Source organism: Ovis canadensis, chromosome 17 (genome assembly GCF_042477335.2).
Source record: "Ovis canadensis isolate MfBH-ARS-UI-01 breed Bighorn chromosome 17, ARS-UI_OviCan_v2, whole genome shotgun sequence".
NCBI classification, from domain to species: domain Eukaryota; kingdom Metazoa; phylum Chordata; class Mammalia; order Artiodactyla; family Bovidae; genus Ovis; species Ovis canadensis.
The window spans coordinates 25,001,811-25,022,032 of record NC_091261.1 but is presented as its reverse complement, the minus strand read 5'-3'; the positions used below and the strand labels follow the sequence as shown (position 1 = coordinate 25,022,032).

The window sequence follows — 20,222 nt, the reverse complement described above, 5'->3', positions numbered from 1 at the left end:
CTCCCTGTTAAACTAAGGGAAGGATTTTCCATTAGATGTCAACAACAACAATAAAATCAAAAGATTAAAATTCCTTCAGAAAGTATTTTCTGAGGTTTAAGTGCTTTAGGTGGTAACAGCAGTCCAAAAAAGCCTTCAAGATTTTGCCAGCTTTCCTTAGTCTCCAGGACTCCACTCATGCTTGAAAACCACTGACGCTGAACATTTTATCTCATATGTCACAAAGCGGGGAAGAAACTGTATCTTGTAATAATTTTCTCTGGTTAAACATGAGATGGAGTTTTGTTTTTTAAAGTCAGAGGTCATTGTGCTTAGATACTTTCATTTTTCATTCTCTGACTACTTTGAGATTTCATTTCTAAGGGTTAATACTGAGTAAATATTAGTAGTCAATGATAAAGAGATATTTCTTATTTTACTATGAAATTTGAAAGCAGACTATTAAGCTAATTCAGTTGTGTGCTAAGTCCTCATTCTACAGACTTTGAATAGCACTGCCACATATTCTCTGATGGCAGAGGTTTATTTTGAAAATATTTTGCTGGCAAATAGGAAGTAGAAATAGTTCACATGTGACTTGAGTTCCTATTTCTTGAGTATTCCTCAGCTTGGTAAACTCTAGGAGATATTTATTCATTTTTGGAGACCATTATTTTTGCCATGTACTGTGATTTTTTTGATGACTGGTCAAGTACTATCAGTGATGTCAAAACTAAATGGGAAAAAAGAAAGAATAAATGTCAGTGGAAGAATCTTCTTTATGGTGTTAATAACAAAAAATAGTTTATATTTTATACTACTTTTCCTCTTTATGATCTACAGGATTTTCCTAAGCCCAGTGAAGAGAAGATTAAATTGATTCTCAATCAAAGTGCCTGGACTTCTCAATCCAATTCTTTGGCATCTTGCTTGTCTAGACTTTCTGGAAAATCTGAAACTGGGAAAACTGGTCTTATTAATCTAGGGAATACATGTTATATGAACAGTGTTATACAAGCATTGTTTATGGCCACAGAGTAAGTTTAAATTTGAACTTTAAAAAAATTTGTCATTTTTACTGTAGAAATTGATGCATGCTGATGAAATGTAAGATGGTGAGATTGTCTTCAAATTATTTCTTATATATGGCAGAAAAAATATTAATATTTTCATATAATTGCCTTATTCAGAAACAAAATTGCTTTTAGTACCTGGAGCTATTAAAATGCTAATTTATATAAATTATACTTCATGTTTATATTATTTATTTCATTTAGAGTCTTTCAATTACTCTGGCTTGATATTTATTAATATATCAGAGGAAGTGATTGAGCTTCCTTAACAGAGTTTAAGGGTCCTCAAGTACAATTTGTTATTATCCTGTAAGACTGATTTTTTTTTAACCTGTGTATCTTTTGAGGTGGTCATATTTAGTTTTTTCTGCTTGTAGGTATTTTGCTGTTTCTCAGATCAATAACTTCTTCACTGCCCTTAAAGAAATTCAAGCTCTGCTTCCCATCCCAAGTTGATAGATACTGAACAGATGTATAACAGACATGTTCCTTTGCCGTCTTACAGATTTACTTTCAAATGCATTTTCTTTTGCAGCCAAGCAAATAGGAAATCAGTGACTGTTAGCTATGTGAATTTAATCTGTAAAGGTACAAAATAGTGATGAACTTTCGCTGAAGGCAAAAACCTGGTTGAATTTTTCTCTTCCATACCAATAGAATATTCATGGAACTTGACCAAAGATGTTTACAAATTGAAATCTAGGCCTTTGTAAGTTTTTGTGCCTTCCTAGAGGTATCATACCTGGAGGAGGGTTTGGCAGCCCACTTCAGTATTATTGCCTGGAGAATCCCATAGACAGAGGAGCCTGGAGGGCTTGTGGTGTGGGGTTGCAAAGAGTCCGACATGACTGAGCGACTGATCACAGAGGAATCATAAACTAAAAGCTGAAGAGTTTAGCTTTACTTTCTTTCCTGGTCTCAATATATACAATCAAAACTAAGGCGTTTTCATTTGGTCTAATGGTTCGTTTGTTTTTAGGAGTTTTTTCTTGTGTTCTAAGAAAATATTTATTCATAGACACAACTGATACTAGGCATAAAACCAAAATAATCCATGTCTTACCACCGGAGGTCATCTAATCCAGCCACCTAATTTTACAAATGATAGAGAAAGCAAAAACTCAAAGCAGTTATAACTGACAGCTACAATTCAAAGAGCACATCTTATTTTATAGCAGCCAATACTATCTCAGAACAGGCGGACAGCATATTTTATTTCTTTGGTAATATGTAAATTCTTAAATAAATCTAGGAGTACATAAAATAAAAATCAGACATTCGCATAGGTATCTGTTGTTTTGCGTGTATTGTTCCAGACCTATTTTTGTACAGTGATAAGATTTATCTAGTATAAAACAAATGCGTTGGTTTTTAAAAATATGTTTACAAAGAATCTTGTTTATTCTTTTCCAGCCACTTATTTTTTTTCTTTTGATGATTTATATTGGAAATAGTCCCATGTTAGTGTAATGGCAGAGCAATGTCATTCTGATTAAATAGATGTGCCATAGTTAATTTAATCATCTTCCTAATGATGAATGTTAGGTTGTTTTGCTTATAATTAACATCTGCCCATATGCCTATGATACAGAGGCTATTCTTTGAATAGGGTGTGCCACACTGGTCTCCAGAAAGGTTATAGCATTTGAACTTGCATACTAATACATGATCGTACCTATGACCCCATCCCTTTAGCAGTACTTGATAAAATCAGTATTAAAAAATCTTCCCAATCTGGACAAAAGTGTCTTAGTGCATCTTGGCTGACCTTTAGTTTTTTGCCCTCTCTAGTACCTTTGTTCACGGTGTCTCTTTTCTGAATGACCTGTTCTTCCCATTGTGCACCTTTCTGTTGGGTCCTTTTCTTTTTCCTGCTGATTTATCCTGGATGTGTACGTGCTTTCTTCCCATCAGAATGATACATTTATCGAGTGTTTTGTTTGCAGTTTTTTATTTTATGTAGTCAGATCTGCTATTTATCATTTATAGCTTCTGAATTTTGGGACTCCTTCCCCTCTAAACTCCCTTTACCCCCTTTTCTTCTCTTAAATACTTCAGTATTTTCATATTTTACATTTAGCTCATTACTTCTCTGTGGCATCTATAATGATATGAAATCTTGTTTCATTCCATTTTTTTCCCAAAAGGATATCCAGTTGTTCTATACTGTTTTTTGAAGTTTCTTCTTTTCCCATTCAGCACTAGTACTACATTCTTTAAAACTCTAACTTTATCATAGTTTTGATGACAGGACATTATTTTATATTTCATGCAGAGTTGAAAGAATTTAAAAGTTGTTTACTCAAGTTACTAGTTGATAGCTTCATCTATTTCTATTTGCACCATTTTCTTCCTTCTTCACTACATTGTAGGCAGTGACTTTGCCAGGTAAAGGGCCTTCAGGTAAGTGAAATTTTACTTTAAGGATAATAACTTGAACTAACTTCCCTTTAGCTTTTAAAAAGTGCATCATGTGTACACATATAGACAAAAAATCATTATATTTTACTATCTTTCAGTTTCAGGAGACAAGTATTATCTTTAAATCTAAATGGGTGCAATTCATTAATGAAAAAATTACAGCATCTTTTTGCCTTTTTGGCTCATACACAGGTGAGTGTAAGTGTCTATAGTATGTATATGTTAACTGAATTGATAATCTTCTTTAAACTTCACATTATACCAAATTTGATGAACCTTTTTAACTGGAGAAATAATATATCTCTCTCCCAGCACAACAGATCCACATAGAAATCTAAAGAGATACTGCCTGAAATCAGGATATGCCTTAAGTTCTTACTTCTCCCTTCTACTTTGCATTCTTGTAGATGAATATTTTACTGACCCATTATTCTAATTATTATCGGTAAAATCTGATTTCCTATCCAAAAAATAGCTCCTTCATGAAGAAATATTTTAAAATGCATCTTTAATATTGTTTATAGATATTAATTTGGTAGATTTTCATAGTAATGAACAATTTAACATGAATAATTAAAATAATTTTGTGACATCTTGGCTTTTTTTCCCTCCCATTTCTAATGTATATACCCTCTCATTATAACTAAACTTTTGAACTTAATGGATAAACTGTTTACCTGTTAGAAGTTATGGAGCTTAAAATTTCATGATCTTTTATGTCCACAAATTAATCCAACGAAATAAGTTTATGCTAATAGCAAGAACGTCATGTAAATAGCCATTTATTGAGAGATGTAATATGAAGTCTGATAAGCATTCAGAAAGGAATCCTTGTGCTCAAAGAACTTGTACTTTTAAGTTCCGAGTAATACCTATGAATAATACAAATCATTTACAAATGATATTTTCTGGTTTCACTGTTCTCATTTCACAGAGGTCTAAAGGAATAGGTAGTTACAGCCAGAAGAGAAGATAGATTTAGAATTGATGGGATTGGGTTGTTAGGAATGCTTTGTTTCCTACCTGCAAGCTGAGAAATATCTCAAGTATAACTTCTTAAATGGAAGGAGTCAAGAGTGGCATGAGTGATGGCCTGAAATACTCAGAGGATCATTTTACTGTTCTCTGCCTGGAGGAAATATGTCCACAAATTTAACACCTCAGGACCAAAGGAGATGAAATCTCCTCCCTGCAACTTCCAAACATTGTTTTCTAGTAAATGGATGTATATACTTGCTGTATTTACTGTATGCTGTATTTACTGTATGTTATATAGAGTTTGCCCTTCAACATCACAGTCTGAACTGCAAAGGTTCACTTACACATGGATTTTTTTCAATAAATATGTACTACAGTACAACATAATCCATGTCTGAGTCCACAGATGCAGAACCACAGATATGGTGGGCCTATTGTAAAGTTATACACAGGTTTTTGACTAAGCAGAGGGTCAGGACCCCTAACCCCATGTTGTTCAATGGTCAGCTGTATAACATGTATGCATATGGTAGGTGTATGTATATCTATGTGTATATGTGTAGAAATTAATACATTATATATACTATATTAACTTAAGTTAGAGCTATTAGGAAAAAGCCTTAGGAGTCTTCCATATTCTCAACAAAAGAAGAATTAACAAGAGAACCTAATTAAACTTCTGCCATAGTTGAGACCGTATCTGACAAGTAGATTAGGTAGGTAGATTTTCCTTATATGATTTAAAAGGCTTTTCTTCTCATAATTAATGAAGCTAACATGTATTGAGCATTTAAATTCATCTAGTTCCTGTGCTAGGTGGTTTGCATATATTATCTCTTAATCCTCAAAATCAATCTATGAGGTAATAAGGTAGTGTCCCTATTTTACAGGTGAAGAAACAGGGCTTACATGACCTGCTTTCCTGGCCATGCAAACAAGTGGCAAGACTGGAATATGAATCAAATGATTTCTGAAACCCATTGCAAACAATCCACCAAATTCCTTTTCTTCAGAATGCCATAAACACACCTATTTTGATAGAAATGTTTTCCTTAGCTGAGAACCCTGTCATATACCACAAATAACTCAAATTCTAAATTTTCAAGTTACAATCACAACTTTGAGGTTCGTGACATTGTACAGGAGACAGGGGTCAAGACCATCCCCATGGAAAAGAAATGCAAAAAAGCAAAATGGCTGTCTGGGGAGGCCTTACAAATAGCTGTGAAGAGAAGAGATACGAAAAGCAAAGGAGAAAAGGAAAGATATAAGCATCTGAATGCAGAGTTCCAGAGAATAGCAAGAAGAGATAAGAAAGCCTTTTTTAGCGATCAGTGCAAAGAAATAGAGGAACAGAATGGGAAAGACTAGAGATCTCGTCAAGAAAATTAGAGATACCAAGGGAACATTTCATGCAAAGATGGGCTCCATAAAGGACAGAAATGCTATGGACCTAACAGAAGCAGAAGATATTAAGAAGAGGTGGCAAGAATACACAGAAGAACTGTACAAAAAAGATCTTCACAACCCAGATAATCATGATGAGGTGATCACTCATACAGAGCCAGACATCTTGGAATGTGAAGTCAAAGCATCACCTTAGAAAGCATCACTATGAACAAAGCTAGTGGAGGTGATGGAATTCCAGTTGAGCTGTTTCAAATCCTGAAAGATGATGCTGGGAAAGTGCTGCACTCAATATGCCAACAAATTTGGAAAACTCAGCAGTGGCCACAGGACTGGAAAAGGTCAGTTTTCATTCCAATTCCAAAGAAAGGCAATACCAAACAATGCTCAGACTACTGCACAGTTGTACTCATCTCACATGCTAGTAAAGTAATGCTTAAAATTCTCCAAGCCAGGCTTCAGCAATACATGAACCGTGAACTTCCTGATGTTCAAGCTGGTTTTAGAAAAGGCAGAGGAAACAGAGATCAAATTGCCAACATCCACTGCATCATGGAAAAAGCAAGAGAGTTCCAGAAAAACATCTATTTCTGCTTTATTGACTATGCCAAAGCCTATGACTGTGTGGATCACAATAAACTGGAAAATTCTGAAAGAGATGGGAATACCAGACCACTTAAGCAGCCTCTTGAGAAATCTGTATGCAGGTCAGGAAGCAACAGTTAGAACTGGACATGGAACAACAGACTGGTTCCAGATAGGCAAAGGAGTGCATCAAGGCTGTATATTGTCACCCTGCTTATTTAACGTATATGCAGTGTACATCATGAGAAACGCTGGACTGGAAGAAACACAAGCTGGAATCAAGATTGCCAAGAGAAATATCAATCACCTCAGATATGCAGATGACACCACCCTTATGGCAGAAAGTGAAGAGGAGCTAAAAAGCCTCTTGATGAAAGTGAAAGAGGAGAGTGAAAGAGTTGGCTTAAAGCTCAACATTCAGAAAACGAAGATCATAGCATCCGGTCCCATCACTTCATGGGAAATAGATGGGGAAACAGTGGACACAGTGTCAGACTTTATTTTGGGGGGTTCCAAAATCACTGCAGGTGATGACTGCAGCCATGAAATTAAGAGACGCTTACTCCTTGCAAGAAAAGTTATGAGCAACCTAGATAGTATATTCAAAAGCAGAGACATTACTTTGCCAACAAAGGTCCATCTAGTCAAGGCTATGGTTTTTCCAGTGGTCATGTATGGATGTGAGAGTTGGACTGTGAAGAAGGCTGAGCACTGGAGAATTGATGCTTTTGAACTGTGGTGTTGGAGAAGACTCTTGAGAGTCCCTTGGACTGCAAGGAGGTCCAACCAGTCCATTCTGAAGGAGATCAACCCTGGGATTTCTTTGGAAGGAATGATGCTGACGCTGAAGCTCCAGTACTTTGGCCACCTCATGCGAAGAGTTGACTCAATGGAAAAGACTCTGATGCTGGGAGGGATTGAGGGCAGGAGGAGAAGGGGACGACCGAGGATGAGATGGCTGGATGGCAGCACAGACTCGATGGACGTGAGTCTGAGTGAACTCCGGGAGATGGTGATGGACAGGGAGGCCTGGCATGCTGCGATTCATGGGGTCACAAAGAGTTGGACACGACTGAGCGACTGAACTGAACTGAACTGAATCACAACTTTGAAGATGTCTTTTTCAGTTCTTTTTTTGTCGTGGCAAAATCTAGGATTTCAGCCTACCTTGCTCTAAAGTCCACAAGCAATCACTTCACTAAACTGCTCCTATGTTAAAACAAATAAAGTCAGCAAAGTTCCTGAGCAGTGTGTTCATATTCCATACATTTATGACATGTGTTCCCAGTCAAAGAAATTTTCACCTAAAATCAGTAGGCATGGCTTTGTAGAGTATGTCCCTTTTTAATCCAAAATATATATCCACTAACTTTTTTTTTCAGATTTTTTTTTTTAAATTGTGGATTCAAGCACATCAGAGAGAGAAGGGCAGAAGCATTGTATTAAGTTAAAGAGTCTTGGGGTCTGATAAAAATCCCTTCTGCTACTAGTTTAGCTGTATGACCTTGGGCAAGTCACGTACTTTCTCTAGATCTTAATTCTGATCTGCAGAATGAGAAGTTAAGACTGAAAGTTACCTAAATGTATTTGTCTGGTCCTTTGTAGTAAAGGTTAAGCCCATGTAATTGTAGTCATCTTTATTAAACATTATATATTAAGATTTAGGTATTTAGTTCATGGTGTGAGAATCACTTCCTTGTGTTTTCTTGATCAACAGAGAGAAGCATATGCACCTCGGATATTCTTTGAGGCTTCCAGACCTCCATGGTTTACCCCCAGATCACAACAAGACTGTTCTGAATACCTCAGGTTTCTACTAGACAGGTAAAAAGCATTTCTAGAGCTGTGATTTGAATTATGTTCTTTCTTAACAGATTATTTCTATTGAATATTGTTTTTACCTTTAAAGACATCATTTCTAGTGTTAAACTCTAAAATGCCTTGCATTTATTTTATTTTTTTAAGGTGTTTTTAATTTAGTTTCTTTTTTAAATTTTCTTACTTTAGCTGTTCTCAAAGTGTAGTATAAGAACCCCTGGGGGTTCCCAAAACACTTTCAGGGATCTTTCCCTTTCTGACTACGTATCTGTGTATCTGTAGTTAAGGCCAGACTTTCTTCATATGCTTCATCCAAAACAACAGAGCACAATAGTTTGAATGCAGAGCAGATACAAGGATCTAGCCTGCCTTCTATTAAGCCGGATGCTTGAAATATTTGCAAAATGAGCCATTCATCTCACTAAATTTTTTTGAGTTTAGAAAATATAACTTTTTCATTTTTAAATGTTATTTATATTAGCATGTAATGAGTTTATTATTTATTATTGTGTAGTACTTTATTACTTTTATTCTCAATTTTTGAATACAGTAAATGTTGATAGATACAACCACATACATGATAGCTCTCAGGTTCCTCAGTTATTTTTAAGAGTATAAAGGCATTCTGAGATAACGAAATTTAATAACTTCACCTTTATACCAACTGATAATTAAGTGGGTTTGATCAATTTTATTGTCTTCTTCCTACTTAGGTAATAAAACCTATTATTTCCTGGTCTTTGCCTCCTTTATGGAATGTAAATGACTAGTAAAGTTAGTTGATTTTTTAAATAAGCATTATATTTGATAAGAATAATTTGGCTGTTAATATAAGGCAAGCCACTCATATTTTTGAGTAGAACTGACATTTAAATTTAAGCGAAGTAGCTATATAATGATATACTCTCCTGCAGGCTGCATGAAGAAGAAAAGATCTTGAAAGTTCAGTCCTCACACAAGTCTTCTGAAAGTCCAGGATGCAGTGAAACTTCTTTACAAGAGGTAGCCATTAAAGCAGCTGTCCTAACAGAGACCCATTGCGCAAGTGACGGTGAGAAGACGCTAATTGAAAAAATGTTTGGAGGAAAACTGCGAACTCACATTTGTTGTCTGAACTGCAGGAGTACCTCACAGAAAGTGGAAGCCTTTACAGATCTTTCACTGGCCTTTTGTCCTTCCTCTTCTGTGGAAAACTTGTCTTTTCAAGATCCAGCATCATCACCCAGTACACAAGATGATGGCCTAACACAGGCCAGCGGGCCTGGTCCTTCAGAAGGACCAGGTGTCTGTAACCCGTCAGCCATTGCCATTGCCTGCGACTCAGCTGTGAATGAAAGAATGGTTGACAGTCCTGATGAGTTCTGCTGTACTGAAGACACTTCTGCCCCTAATGACTCTAGCAAGATGCTTGTTAATAAAGATGTACCTCAGAAACCGGGAGGTGAGACCACACCTTCAGTGACTGACTTATTAAATTATTTTTTGGCTCCAGAGATTCTTACTGGTGACAACCAGTATTATTGTGAAAACTGTGCCTCTCTGCAGAATGCCGAGAAAACTATGCAAATCACAGAGGAACCTGAATACCTTATCCTTACTCTCTTAAGATTTTCCTATGATCAGAAGTATCACGTGAGAAGAAAAATACTAGACAATGTGTCACTGCCACTGGTTTTGGAGTTGCCAGTTAAAAGAACTCCTTTCTCTTCATTGTCAGAAAGTTGGTCTCTAGATGTTGACTTCACTGACATTAGTGAGAATCTAGCTAAAAAGTTGAAGCCTTCTGGGACTGAAGAAGCTTGCTCCCCAAAACTGGTGCCCTATCTCTTGAGTTCTGTGGTCGTTCACTCTGGTGTGTCCTCAGAAAGTGGGCATTACTATTCTTATGCCAGAAACGTCACAGGAACAGAGTCCCCCTGCCAGACGTGCCCCCAGCCTGAAACGCTGGCGTTTTCCTCCTCCCGGAATCACTTACTAGGGAGAGATAGTCCCACCACAGTGATTGAACAGGACTTGGAAAATAAGGACATGTCAAAAGAATGGTTTTTATTTAATGACAGCCGAGTGACGTTTACTTCATTTCAGTCAGTCCAGAAAATTACGAGTAGGTTTCCCAAGGATACAGCTTATGTACTTTTGTATAAGAGACAGAACAGTACTGATGGTTTAAATGGTAACAATTCAACCACTGGACTCTGGGTAAATGGAGAACCACCTCTACAGAAAGAACTAATGGATGCTATAACAAAAGACAATAAACTATATTTACAGGTAAGTTGGAAACATAATCATCATTTGTAGAAGCTATTTAAGCAATTGATAAATGGTTGAATGCTTGCCTTAATTTTGAAATCCACCTTTTACACTTCCAAGGAGTTTACAAAGTGGTGATTTTGAAATTTGAATCTGGGTTCATATGAAATGGGTTCAAGCTATATAACTAAATTTTCTTACTTGCTAATATTATGAATTAGGTATGGAAAGTCACAATTAGATGCAGTATAGAAGCCTTTCTTTGTTTTCAATTAGAAAAGATCTGATCATTATAAAATCATGCCATTCAGAAATATAGGAAGTTTAATAAAATGGAAATATTTTCCTCTTCCTTTTAGTTCCACCTGCCAGGGGAAACAACTGCTAAATTTGTATTTATTTCTTCTTGACCTTTGTACAAATATTTTAAGAACTATTGACAAGTGGTTAAAAGGAGACTAAAAGGTAGAATCTGTACACAACAGCTGTTTGTGTTCTTTAAGGACCTGATCGATAGAATCAAGGCAGTAATACAACAGTAAATAAAACTATGGAATAAGGATTTCATATGAGCTGAATATACTTATACTTTTCACAAAGATTTTTCTTACTTTAAAGTTAATATAGACCTTGCTGAAAGTATTTTTCTTTGAAACCTGCCAACTTGCTATCAACATAAAAGACCAACAGTAAATAGGAGTTAAAACAGTAGGTGTATTATAAACACACCAAATGATTTTATGAGTTTAAATATGTAAGTTTCTAAAAATTTTGTGTTACAGACTCTTAAAAGATACAGAATAAGAGAAAAAACAGCACTGATTTGTGGGAAAGTTTACTGTACTATGAAATATTCAAATAATGATACATGATACATTTATAAGGAGTATGGCAGTGTTCCAGGATTACACAGAAACAATACATTTTGCAGGAAAAAAAAATAAGAAACTCAGGATATTCCTTATTCACTACCAGAAAGGCTTATGATCAAGGTAATAGAATATATTCAACCGTGTACTTCTCGCTAGATATCAGATAAGCCATTAGATAGGAATCATCAGGATTCTTGAACATTGGAAAGATGGAGTGAGGGTAAGAAGATAAGGCTGAAATAGAATTTCTACAATGTAAAATATGAAAATAAGGCCCAGTGCAATCTTGACTTTTGAAATATACAAAAACTACTCTAATTTCTATAATTGGACTGCCAAAAACTTAGCCCATTACATCCTACTTTACAGTGTTTGTGATGAGCCATTCTTTTCATTATTATTTTATTATCCTTATGTCATTATAAAGAAAAACCATCATGTACTTTGTTGATTCAGTTTCTCGTGTTGTGCAGTTGTTCTAAATTCCATTTTAAGTCTCAGATTGTCCAGTTGTCTAATGCAAAAAAGTTATCACTTCATTTTACATTAAAGTTATTACCTGTTTTAAGATACTATTTATTTACCTGTATTAAGACTCTTAGGCTATTAAAGCTTCATATTAAAGTGCCTTTTTGAACCAAATTACAATAACAAATACCCAACTAGAAATTAATTAGAAACAAATATATTTAGACTTCATATTATTTAATCTCAACTACAGAAATATAATGGATAAGTTTTGAATGGTGATGTTTCTCATACTGTGTAACCAAATCATTCTGGTGTTTTAAGTTTGCGTTAGGAGCTATGGTGCTTCTGCTGTGAACGTGTCTTCATAATTGCCTGGCAGTGAGACTATGTGGTGAGATTTTATATATAGCAGTTTTCAGCTGTCATTCTTTAGTTTTGAACACTTGGAACATATATGTGTATATTTTTTCTCTCATTTTCAGTGCTGTTTTTACATTCACTCTTGAGTTATAGTTAAAAGTGTGTGCCCATTTCATAGTAATGATGCTTTGTAATAGATTGCTATGTTTGGGATACAACTTTGGCTTTAAGAAATGGCATTCTGCCTAATTATAAAATAGTTGTAAAAAACTTACCAAATCTTAGTAAAAGTAAGGCTATGGAGTTAAGTCACAGCTAGATTTACAAGTGTTAGAAAGACTCTTGCTCTTTATAGTATTGGAAGGACTAGTGGTTTTGAAAAACCTAGGCAAAAAAATTCTACCACACAGACTATTTTCTACTCTGTAACGTAACCTGACACACAGGAAAGCAATGCAAACTGTGGATCTTGAAGTCTATCTGGGAAAGGGCTTGTTCCTCATATACTTCTACCCCCAGCTTCCATTAGGAGTATCTCCATTCTTTTAGCGTCTGGAATACAAACATCATGCTTTCTGTTAGGATCCAGTGTGAGAAAGGATGTGTGAATGGTTATCACCTAACCCCATGTGTTCCACCCTAACTGCAGATAATCCTCTCCTTTCTTGTTCAGTTTCTTTTCTTTCTTTGGAGGAGGTGGGAGTTTGTCTGAATATTTTTCTTCATCATACATCATACATAAGAGTATATATTGTATCTCATACATAAGAGTATATATTGTATCTGTGTAATTTAAAACAAACAAACAAAAAAGCTGGATCAATTTTATGTTTATAGATGTACTTAAATGAGAGATCTAAATATACTGAAAGGTTTTTGTCCCAAAGCAACAGTAGCTCCTTTTTGTTATTTGACCAATAGTCCACTATTGAAATAAGAATTAATTTTAATACTTGATATAAAATTGGGTAAAATTACTTATAAATTTGTGAATTTACCTAATATTCTCATCTGTATTAAAAGAAATAAAATGAAAAGTGGTTTCCCGTACTTTTATCCATAGTTGAAGCTTATCTTCTGAAAACAGAATGTCATATGCTTTTCTCCATCAGCCATGTATTTATATAAATAACTACAAAAGTAAAAATGGTATCTTACTTCCTTGAGAAGCTCTGTATCTTAAAGTATAATATAATATAGGTTTCAGGTGTCTCAGAAGCAGTGGGGTTACTCAGTTTTGTGTTGTGTAGGTTCTTCAACATAGTTTCTGGTGGGAAATCCCTTTTTAATAGAGTCTAGGCAAGATCTTCTTGAGCAGAACTCTTGAACTCTGCCTTGCATATTTACTCAGTTTATTTATTTCATTAGGGAACAAGGTCTGTATCCTAAACCAAATATTGTTTCTTAGATACAGAGCCATATTTTCATTGCTTGCTTAGATAGCTTAATACATTATAGAACCAGAATGGAGTATTTCTGTTCTTATTTTTGTGTCTATTTCTGATACCGCTATGGCAGCTTTTATTTTTAATTTGTCAAACATATATAATCTTACTCTAACTTTACAAATTGAAGAATAAATTAATATAATCCCTGAGAAATACTGTGTGGTTAGACATGATACAGAGGAGCCAGCAATTACAGATGTTGTAACTGATAAAGTTAATGGAAAAATTGTTTTTGAGAAATATCCTGTAAATTAAGTTTTAAAAGCCTTTCTAAGGGCCTATCAGAGACTGGTTAATTAAGCCATTCTGCTATAAGGATTTCTTATCTATGATCACATTCAGCCATAAATATGTGGTTGTTGATTATTTTGTGTATTGGGAATCGCAGAGCAGTCATGTATGCTTGCTGAGAAACCAGGGTGTCCATGATATAGAGACAGATGTCAAGGTATGCCTGAGGTTTTTCCTCCATAATAAAACTCAGGCATCTCATGAAGAGGGTAGAATAGTCAACTAAGAAAACTTAGCTAGAAATTGAACATTACATTGCCAGGAGGAACAAACTAATTGGACTTTAAGTTGAAAAGCTGGAAATAGTATAGTTTTTATTATTAATGTTGATGGCACTGTGAGAGTCCTTCAGGATGATTTTATGTAATCAGTTAAGGGTTATGCTGTTGCCAGTCAGTGCCTTTCAGACCTTGTTGACACTAACGACCTCATTTGAGAGTTGTAGACTCTTTCCCAGAAAATGGACCTATGCCAGGATATTTTGCCTATTCTTCCTAGGAGTTTGTGTCAGTTTTAGAATCCAGTTCAACACCTTGCCAAATTAATTTGCAATTTATAAATAAATGTTTATTCATATTTGTTCCTTTCATGGCTAAGTACCTAACAGTGTTCTAGTTTGAGATCATGAATATTTACTGAGCACTTAATATATGTCTGGCACAGAGATGAATATGAGTCCTTATAAAAGTTCTGATAATCTGATAGGGGATGGTTTTAAGTAATACTGTAAGAAGACAGGCTCCATTTTCTTTAGCAGTGTTTTTGAGATGAGATCTGTTATTTACTGAGAAATATTCTCAGGAAAGGGCAGGAAAAAATTGAGCCCTCTTTCATTATTTATACCTTTTACTGTAATCACTCACTTCCAAAACAGCTCCACTTGACGGAAAGTAGATAATCCATTGTCATAACCTTTGAATTTTGTGTTCTGTGTATTAGGAAAGAAATCCATTCTTGTATTTGTTGATGAGCTGTGCAAGAACTGTGATGTTTCTGTAGAGAAATCTGAAGACTGTGGGGCTTCAGTTAAAGTGGGGTATTGACAGAGAATGGCTTTTAGGATTTATCATTCTGTAGAATTACACCAGGATTTTGCTCTCTATCTTGTTTGCTCCATCTGTGATTATGTACTTTAGTATGATTTGAACAGGATTAAGTATTTTTAAAGTTACTGAGATTTGAAGGATACTTAAGGATTAAAGCAACTGAAAAATATTTTTATAGATGATATACCCATCCACGGTATTTAGAGTTTTAATGTCATAAAAACTATTTTAAATTTCAGGAACAAGAGTTGAATGCCCGAGCCCGGGCCCTACAAGCTGCATCTGCATCCTGTTCATTTCGGCCCAATGGATTTGATGACAACGATCCACCCGGAAGCTGTGGACCAACTGGTGGTGGGGGTGGAGGCGGATTTAATACAGTTGGAAGACTCGTATTTTGATGCTGAGAGAGTCCAAAATGCACTGGTCACAAAACATCCAATACCATGACTGTTAAAATGTCAGACTGTAACAAATATCATATCTATCTTTTATTTTTCTTTTCATTAGACCCTTATACTTAAAGAAAACACATTCAGTGCTTGTTTTATTTTCTTGACAATACATTTATTAACAAAATGCATCATGGGAAAAAAAATCTACCTCTTAAAACTCCATTTGCTTTTATGGTTAGACATGCTTGACCAAAAATTTTCAGAGGAAAATATGTACCTGGTCCCTAATGAAGCTGCATTAAATTTAGTTAGAGGCATTTAAATGGTCCTGTGCTCAGTTTTACCGAACAGAAAATAGATTTCACTTAGCATCCTTTATAAAAGAATTGTGTGTTGGAGGTGAAGGAAATATTGTTTAAAAAGAAAGAAAATATTTTATTCCCTTTGTAGTTACCCCATTATTAAATTCAAGTCTTTGAGAATACTAGCGATGATACAGTCTCTTATGAAGGCAATAACATAAACTTTATCGAGCTGTAGTACTTTGTCTCTGCATTTCAAGTAAAAATGTTTTAAAAAAGGATTCTTTATACATATGTGCTGAATTTGATCTTAAGAAAGGTGCATGATCCTGTAGGAGTCACATTTTTACCTAAGAATTGCTAACTTTGTAGTATTTCTAATTGAGGATTTTAAAAATTCTATTTCAGGGAGTATATCTTCTGTGTGTTTTGAAGGAGGTGAGTTCTGTATGTGCCTTGCAGTACTGTAATTCAAAAATAAGAATCTTTGGCTCCAGAAAAGATTTTCTAAAATGAAATGTTAGGAAGTAATTTTTTGTGCTAACATTAAAATTGTAACTTTTAAAAGGTATTAGATATTCCTGAAGTAAAATCTGATGGTTGTAAATCAAAAAGTGTGATAGTTTGTTTTTAACTCTTACAAGAATTCAGAGGAAATGAACTAGATCATTTTTTTTATTTTTTTACTTAATCCTCAGAATATTAAATACTGATCATATATTTTCAGAGTTGTACATTTGGGCTTTTTTTTTTTTTTTTTTTTTGAGTCACGTGTTTTGCACAATTGTTTCTGTTTCACAGTTTCAGATAAAATGTCAGTGTCAGCCCCTACCATCCCACATTTGCTTTGCCAGGAAACTGGAAACAAGTCACTTCTTCTCGGTCTTGATTATACAGTATTCAGGAATTATCCCAGTTGTCTCCATTCCTAAAAATTTTAAATTACCCATCGTGTACATAGTTCTGAAGATTGGTCATATATTTATTTTTAAAACATTTTAAGGAAAGAATGTTCTTTGTTGATTTGGGATTTATCTTTTTCCCAAGCTTTTAATGGCAGTGGTTAAAAACAGATATCCTCATCTTCATTCTACTACTTCCCATTCCTAACCTGTTTCTGGTCATCAGGAAGATTAGAAAAACTGATTGGATTAGTTTACAACTGGAAATTCTTTACAGAATTGAGATTTCTCTTCCCTACAAATCATTGAACCAGAAGGAATTTTATCAAGTTTCTTTCCTATGGACTTCCTGTTGTTCTAATAGTGAATGTCTAAGTTATGTGTTCAGTTATCCACTGGCTAGAAAATGATTTATAGTCAGACTATATCATTCGGCATCTGTTGAAACTGGTAAAGTCATTTAGTACTTGGTGGGTTGATATTGGATTCAACTGCTTCTACTAGGAACTTGCATAGAGACAATTAAACCTACATAAAGTTTTATCTTTGAATAGCAAGTCATTCAAGGATTTTTATGTGTCAAGGTAGTTGAATATTCAAAATGATAACAAAGATGAAATTCTAGTTATGTAATATACTGAGCATGGGGACTTCGTTGGTAGTCTAGTGACTCCGTGCTTCCAATTCAGGCATGGGTTTGATCCCTGGTTAGGGAATTAGAATCCTAGGTGCTGTGTGGTGTGGCACAAGGGGGGGGGGGGGGGGGGAAGCATACTACTGAGCATATTTAGATTAACTTCATACCACTACCAAAAACTGGAAGTTAAAGATTTCCTTTTAAAATTACAACTATAGTAATAGTTATTTGGAAGCAACCTAAATGTCCATCAACAGATGAATGAATAAAAGAAAATGTGGTTATTTATATATAGTGGAATATTACTCAGCCATAGGAAAGAATGAAATACTGCCATTTGGAGCAACATGGACAGACCTAGTTTATCATACTAAGTGAAATAAGTCAGAGAAAGACAAATATCATATGATGTCACTTATATGTGGAATCTAAAAAAAATTATGCAAATGAACTTATTTATAATAACATATTGGAAGAGAATCTGAAAAGATAATGTATGTGTGTATGTATACCTACACACACACACACACACATATATCTAACTAACTATAACTGGATCACTTTGCTGTAATCTGAAGCACTTTAAATCAACTGTACTTCAATTTAAAAAATAGATTTAAAAACAAAAAAGATGATAACCCCCCCAAAAAAACCCAATGAATCTTAAAAAAGAAGTCTAATAAAAGAAAAAAGAAGTCTAAAAGGCTCTTCTATGTATATCTATGTATGCATTTACCAAACTGTCATATCATCGTAATGTTAGCCTTATTTTTTGTTTTACTTATTTTCTTATATAGAGTCCTTTTTGGAAGTGAATGAAACTCAAATGAAGGATTTTTAAAAAACAAGGATTCAAAGTAAACAGTTCTTAAAAAAAAAAAAGTTAACTTATAAAGAAAAACCTCAGGTCTTCTGTGTAAAAGGAAATTCGGTTATAGAAATAGTTTTAAAGAAGTGAAATAAAAAGATTTTTATTCAACAAATCAACTATCTGGGTTTTACAAAATCAAAAGGATTTGTTATGTAAAACCTTTAGCCCCAGTGTTACATAACCAGTGTGGATTTAACTTTAAAAATAGAATCTAAGAAGTCAGCCAAGTGTGTAGCCAACTCTCATCATCAGTGTCAGTTATGGCCTGCAGTTGTTTTTCTCTTAATAAATCTCATTTCAAGTTTTGCTTTGTGTGCTAGACACACACACACCTTGATTTCAGAGAGATGAAAAGGTTAGCGTTCCCTTGGTAGATCAGTGGTTTTCAACCATGCATAATGTTAGAATCACTTGGAAAGTTTTTAAAAAATATTACCAGGCCTGGCCCAGCCCCAGACCTATTAAATTACATGGCGACTGGGCATCAGTATTTTTTGAAGTTCCTCACATGATTTAAATGTACAGCCGTTGTTGAGAACTTCTGGGCTAGAAAAGGAATTGTTTTCTCTAGGACTTTTATCCAAGGATAGTAACATGTTGAGTGATTAAGTAAGATTAAAACTATCGTAATATTAATTATTTGGAAGCAGCGTGTCAACCAGATGATAAAAGATGATGTGGTGGGTACTGATAGATGTTTATGTCTTTTGAACTTATACCAGCCCTGTAAGTGACTTCATACCTTTGCCCTCCTTTACTCTTTTATGGATAAAGAAAGGAAAGACTCAGATTAAGGAACTTGCTCAAAACTATGCAGCTAAAAAAATCAGAAATTGAGATTTTTCAAAGTCATAATTGAGATTTTAATCCATGTCTTCAGAACTCCAAAGTTAGTGCTCCAAAAGAGGGACGGTAACAAGTAGGAGAAAAACGTGAGCAAAAGAATGAAGCAAATTACATATGAATAAAGGTTTGCAGTAAACTATGAAATAGAATTTCTATAGTCTGTATTGTTTATTCTTTTGCACTCCAAACACCATTTAAAAAAAAAGAAAAGTGAGACCCACTCTTGAAACCTGTAGGTAGTAATCCCAACAGTTGAGAAATATGGTTCTGAGCGAACTCATTTGCTACCCCTGTTTAACCTGTGCTTATTTTACTAGCCTTATCTCTTCCATTCTTCCCTTTCTGCCCTCCATGTCATATTGGACTGTGAGTCAGACCCTGGTCTTCTGCATTTCAGGCAGATTCTTTACCATCTGAGCCATCAGGGAAACCCAGTTCTTACTCAGACATTATATACTTGCCATCTCTAGACTTTTCCACATGCAAGTAACAGTAAGCACATCATTCCCCTGACCCCACTTTCCCTCCCTGCTTTCATTTGACTAATTCCTGCTCATCTGTCAATATGCTGAAGTCTTCTGTACCAGCCTCCCAAACTGACTAGTCTCCCGTTTTATCCTGGGTTTTGTGCTTCTCCTTGAAAATACCATAGTTTAGTAATGGAGTAAATTAAAATTAAAGACTGATCCTTCACAGCCCCCAACCTCCAGGATCTAATACCTGATGATCTGAGGTGGAGCTGATGTAATAATGATGGAAATCAGTGAACAATTAATGCACTTGAATCATCCCTAAACCATCTCCCCATCCCTGGTCTGTGGAAAACTTGTCTTCCACAAAACCAGTCCCTGGTGCCAAAAGTTTGGGGACTGCTGCTTTACAACAACAAAGATTCAAAGCAGGTCTTTACATAAGCAGGCTGTCTTAATTAGCATAAAATTCACCTTAACTCATGTATAAGCCAGAATGACTTCTCTGTATCTCAATATGTGAAATTTTCTTTTATCATTTCCCTGTTACAATTATAAAATATCCTTTCCAGTCTCCTATTCTTGCTGTGAAAGACCCTGCACCCCAGTAAATCATGTTACACGAGCATATAACTGTAGTCTAGGTACAAACAATTCCCCAAAGAACCTATTTTTCTGTAAGTCAGTAGGTCAATGTTTATATTTAACTCTTAATAAACACTTAAATTTTGGGGGGGGGAAAAAAAACAAAAGCAGACCTTGAAAGGATCAAACTCATGTATAAGTAACTGCATGCA

The 20,222-nt window shown here is 35.0% G+C and overlaps 1 protein-coding gene across 1 annotated transcript in view; it reads left to right on the top strand.

Moving 5' to 3' along the window:
* The window catches only part of USP38 (ubiquitin specific peptidase 38), a 34,914-nt gene extending 17,559 nt beyond the window's left edge, over nt 1-17,355 (top strand). The window contains exons 6-10 of the mRNA XM_069556828.1: nt 823-1,016; nt 3,572-3,665; nt 8,161-8,267; nt 9,176-10,532; nt 15,242-17,355. Coding sequence (XP_069412929.1) covers nt 823-1,016; nt 3,572-3,665; nt 8,161-8,267; nt 9,176-10,532; nt 15,242-15,403 — 1,914 coding nt within the window. The 3' untranslated portion in view covers nt 15,404-17,355. The remainder of the gene's footprint in view (nt 1-822; nt 1,017-3,571; nt 3,666-8,160; nt 8,268-9,175; nt 10,533-15,241) is intronic.
* The last annotated feature ends 2,867 nt before the right edge of the window (nt 17,356-20,222 follow it).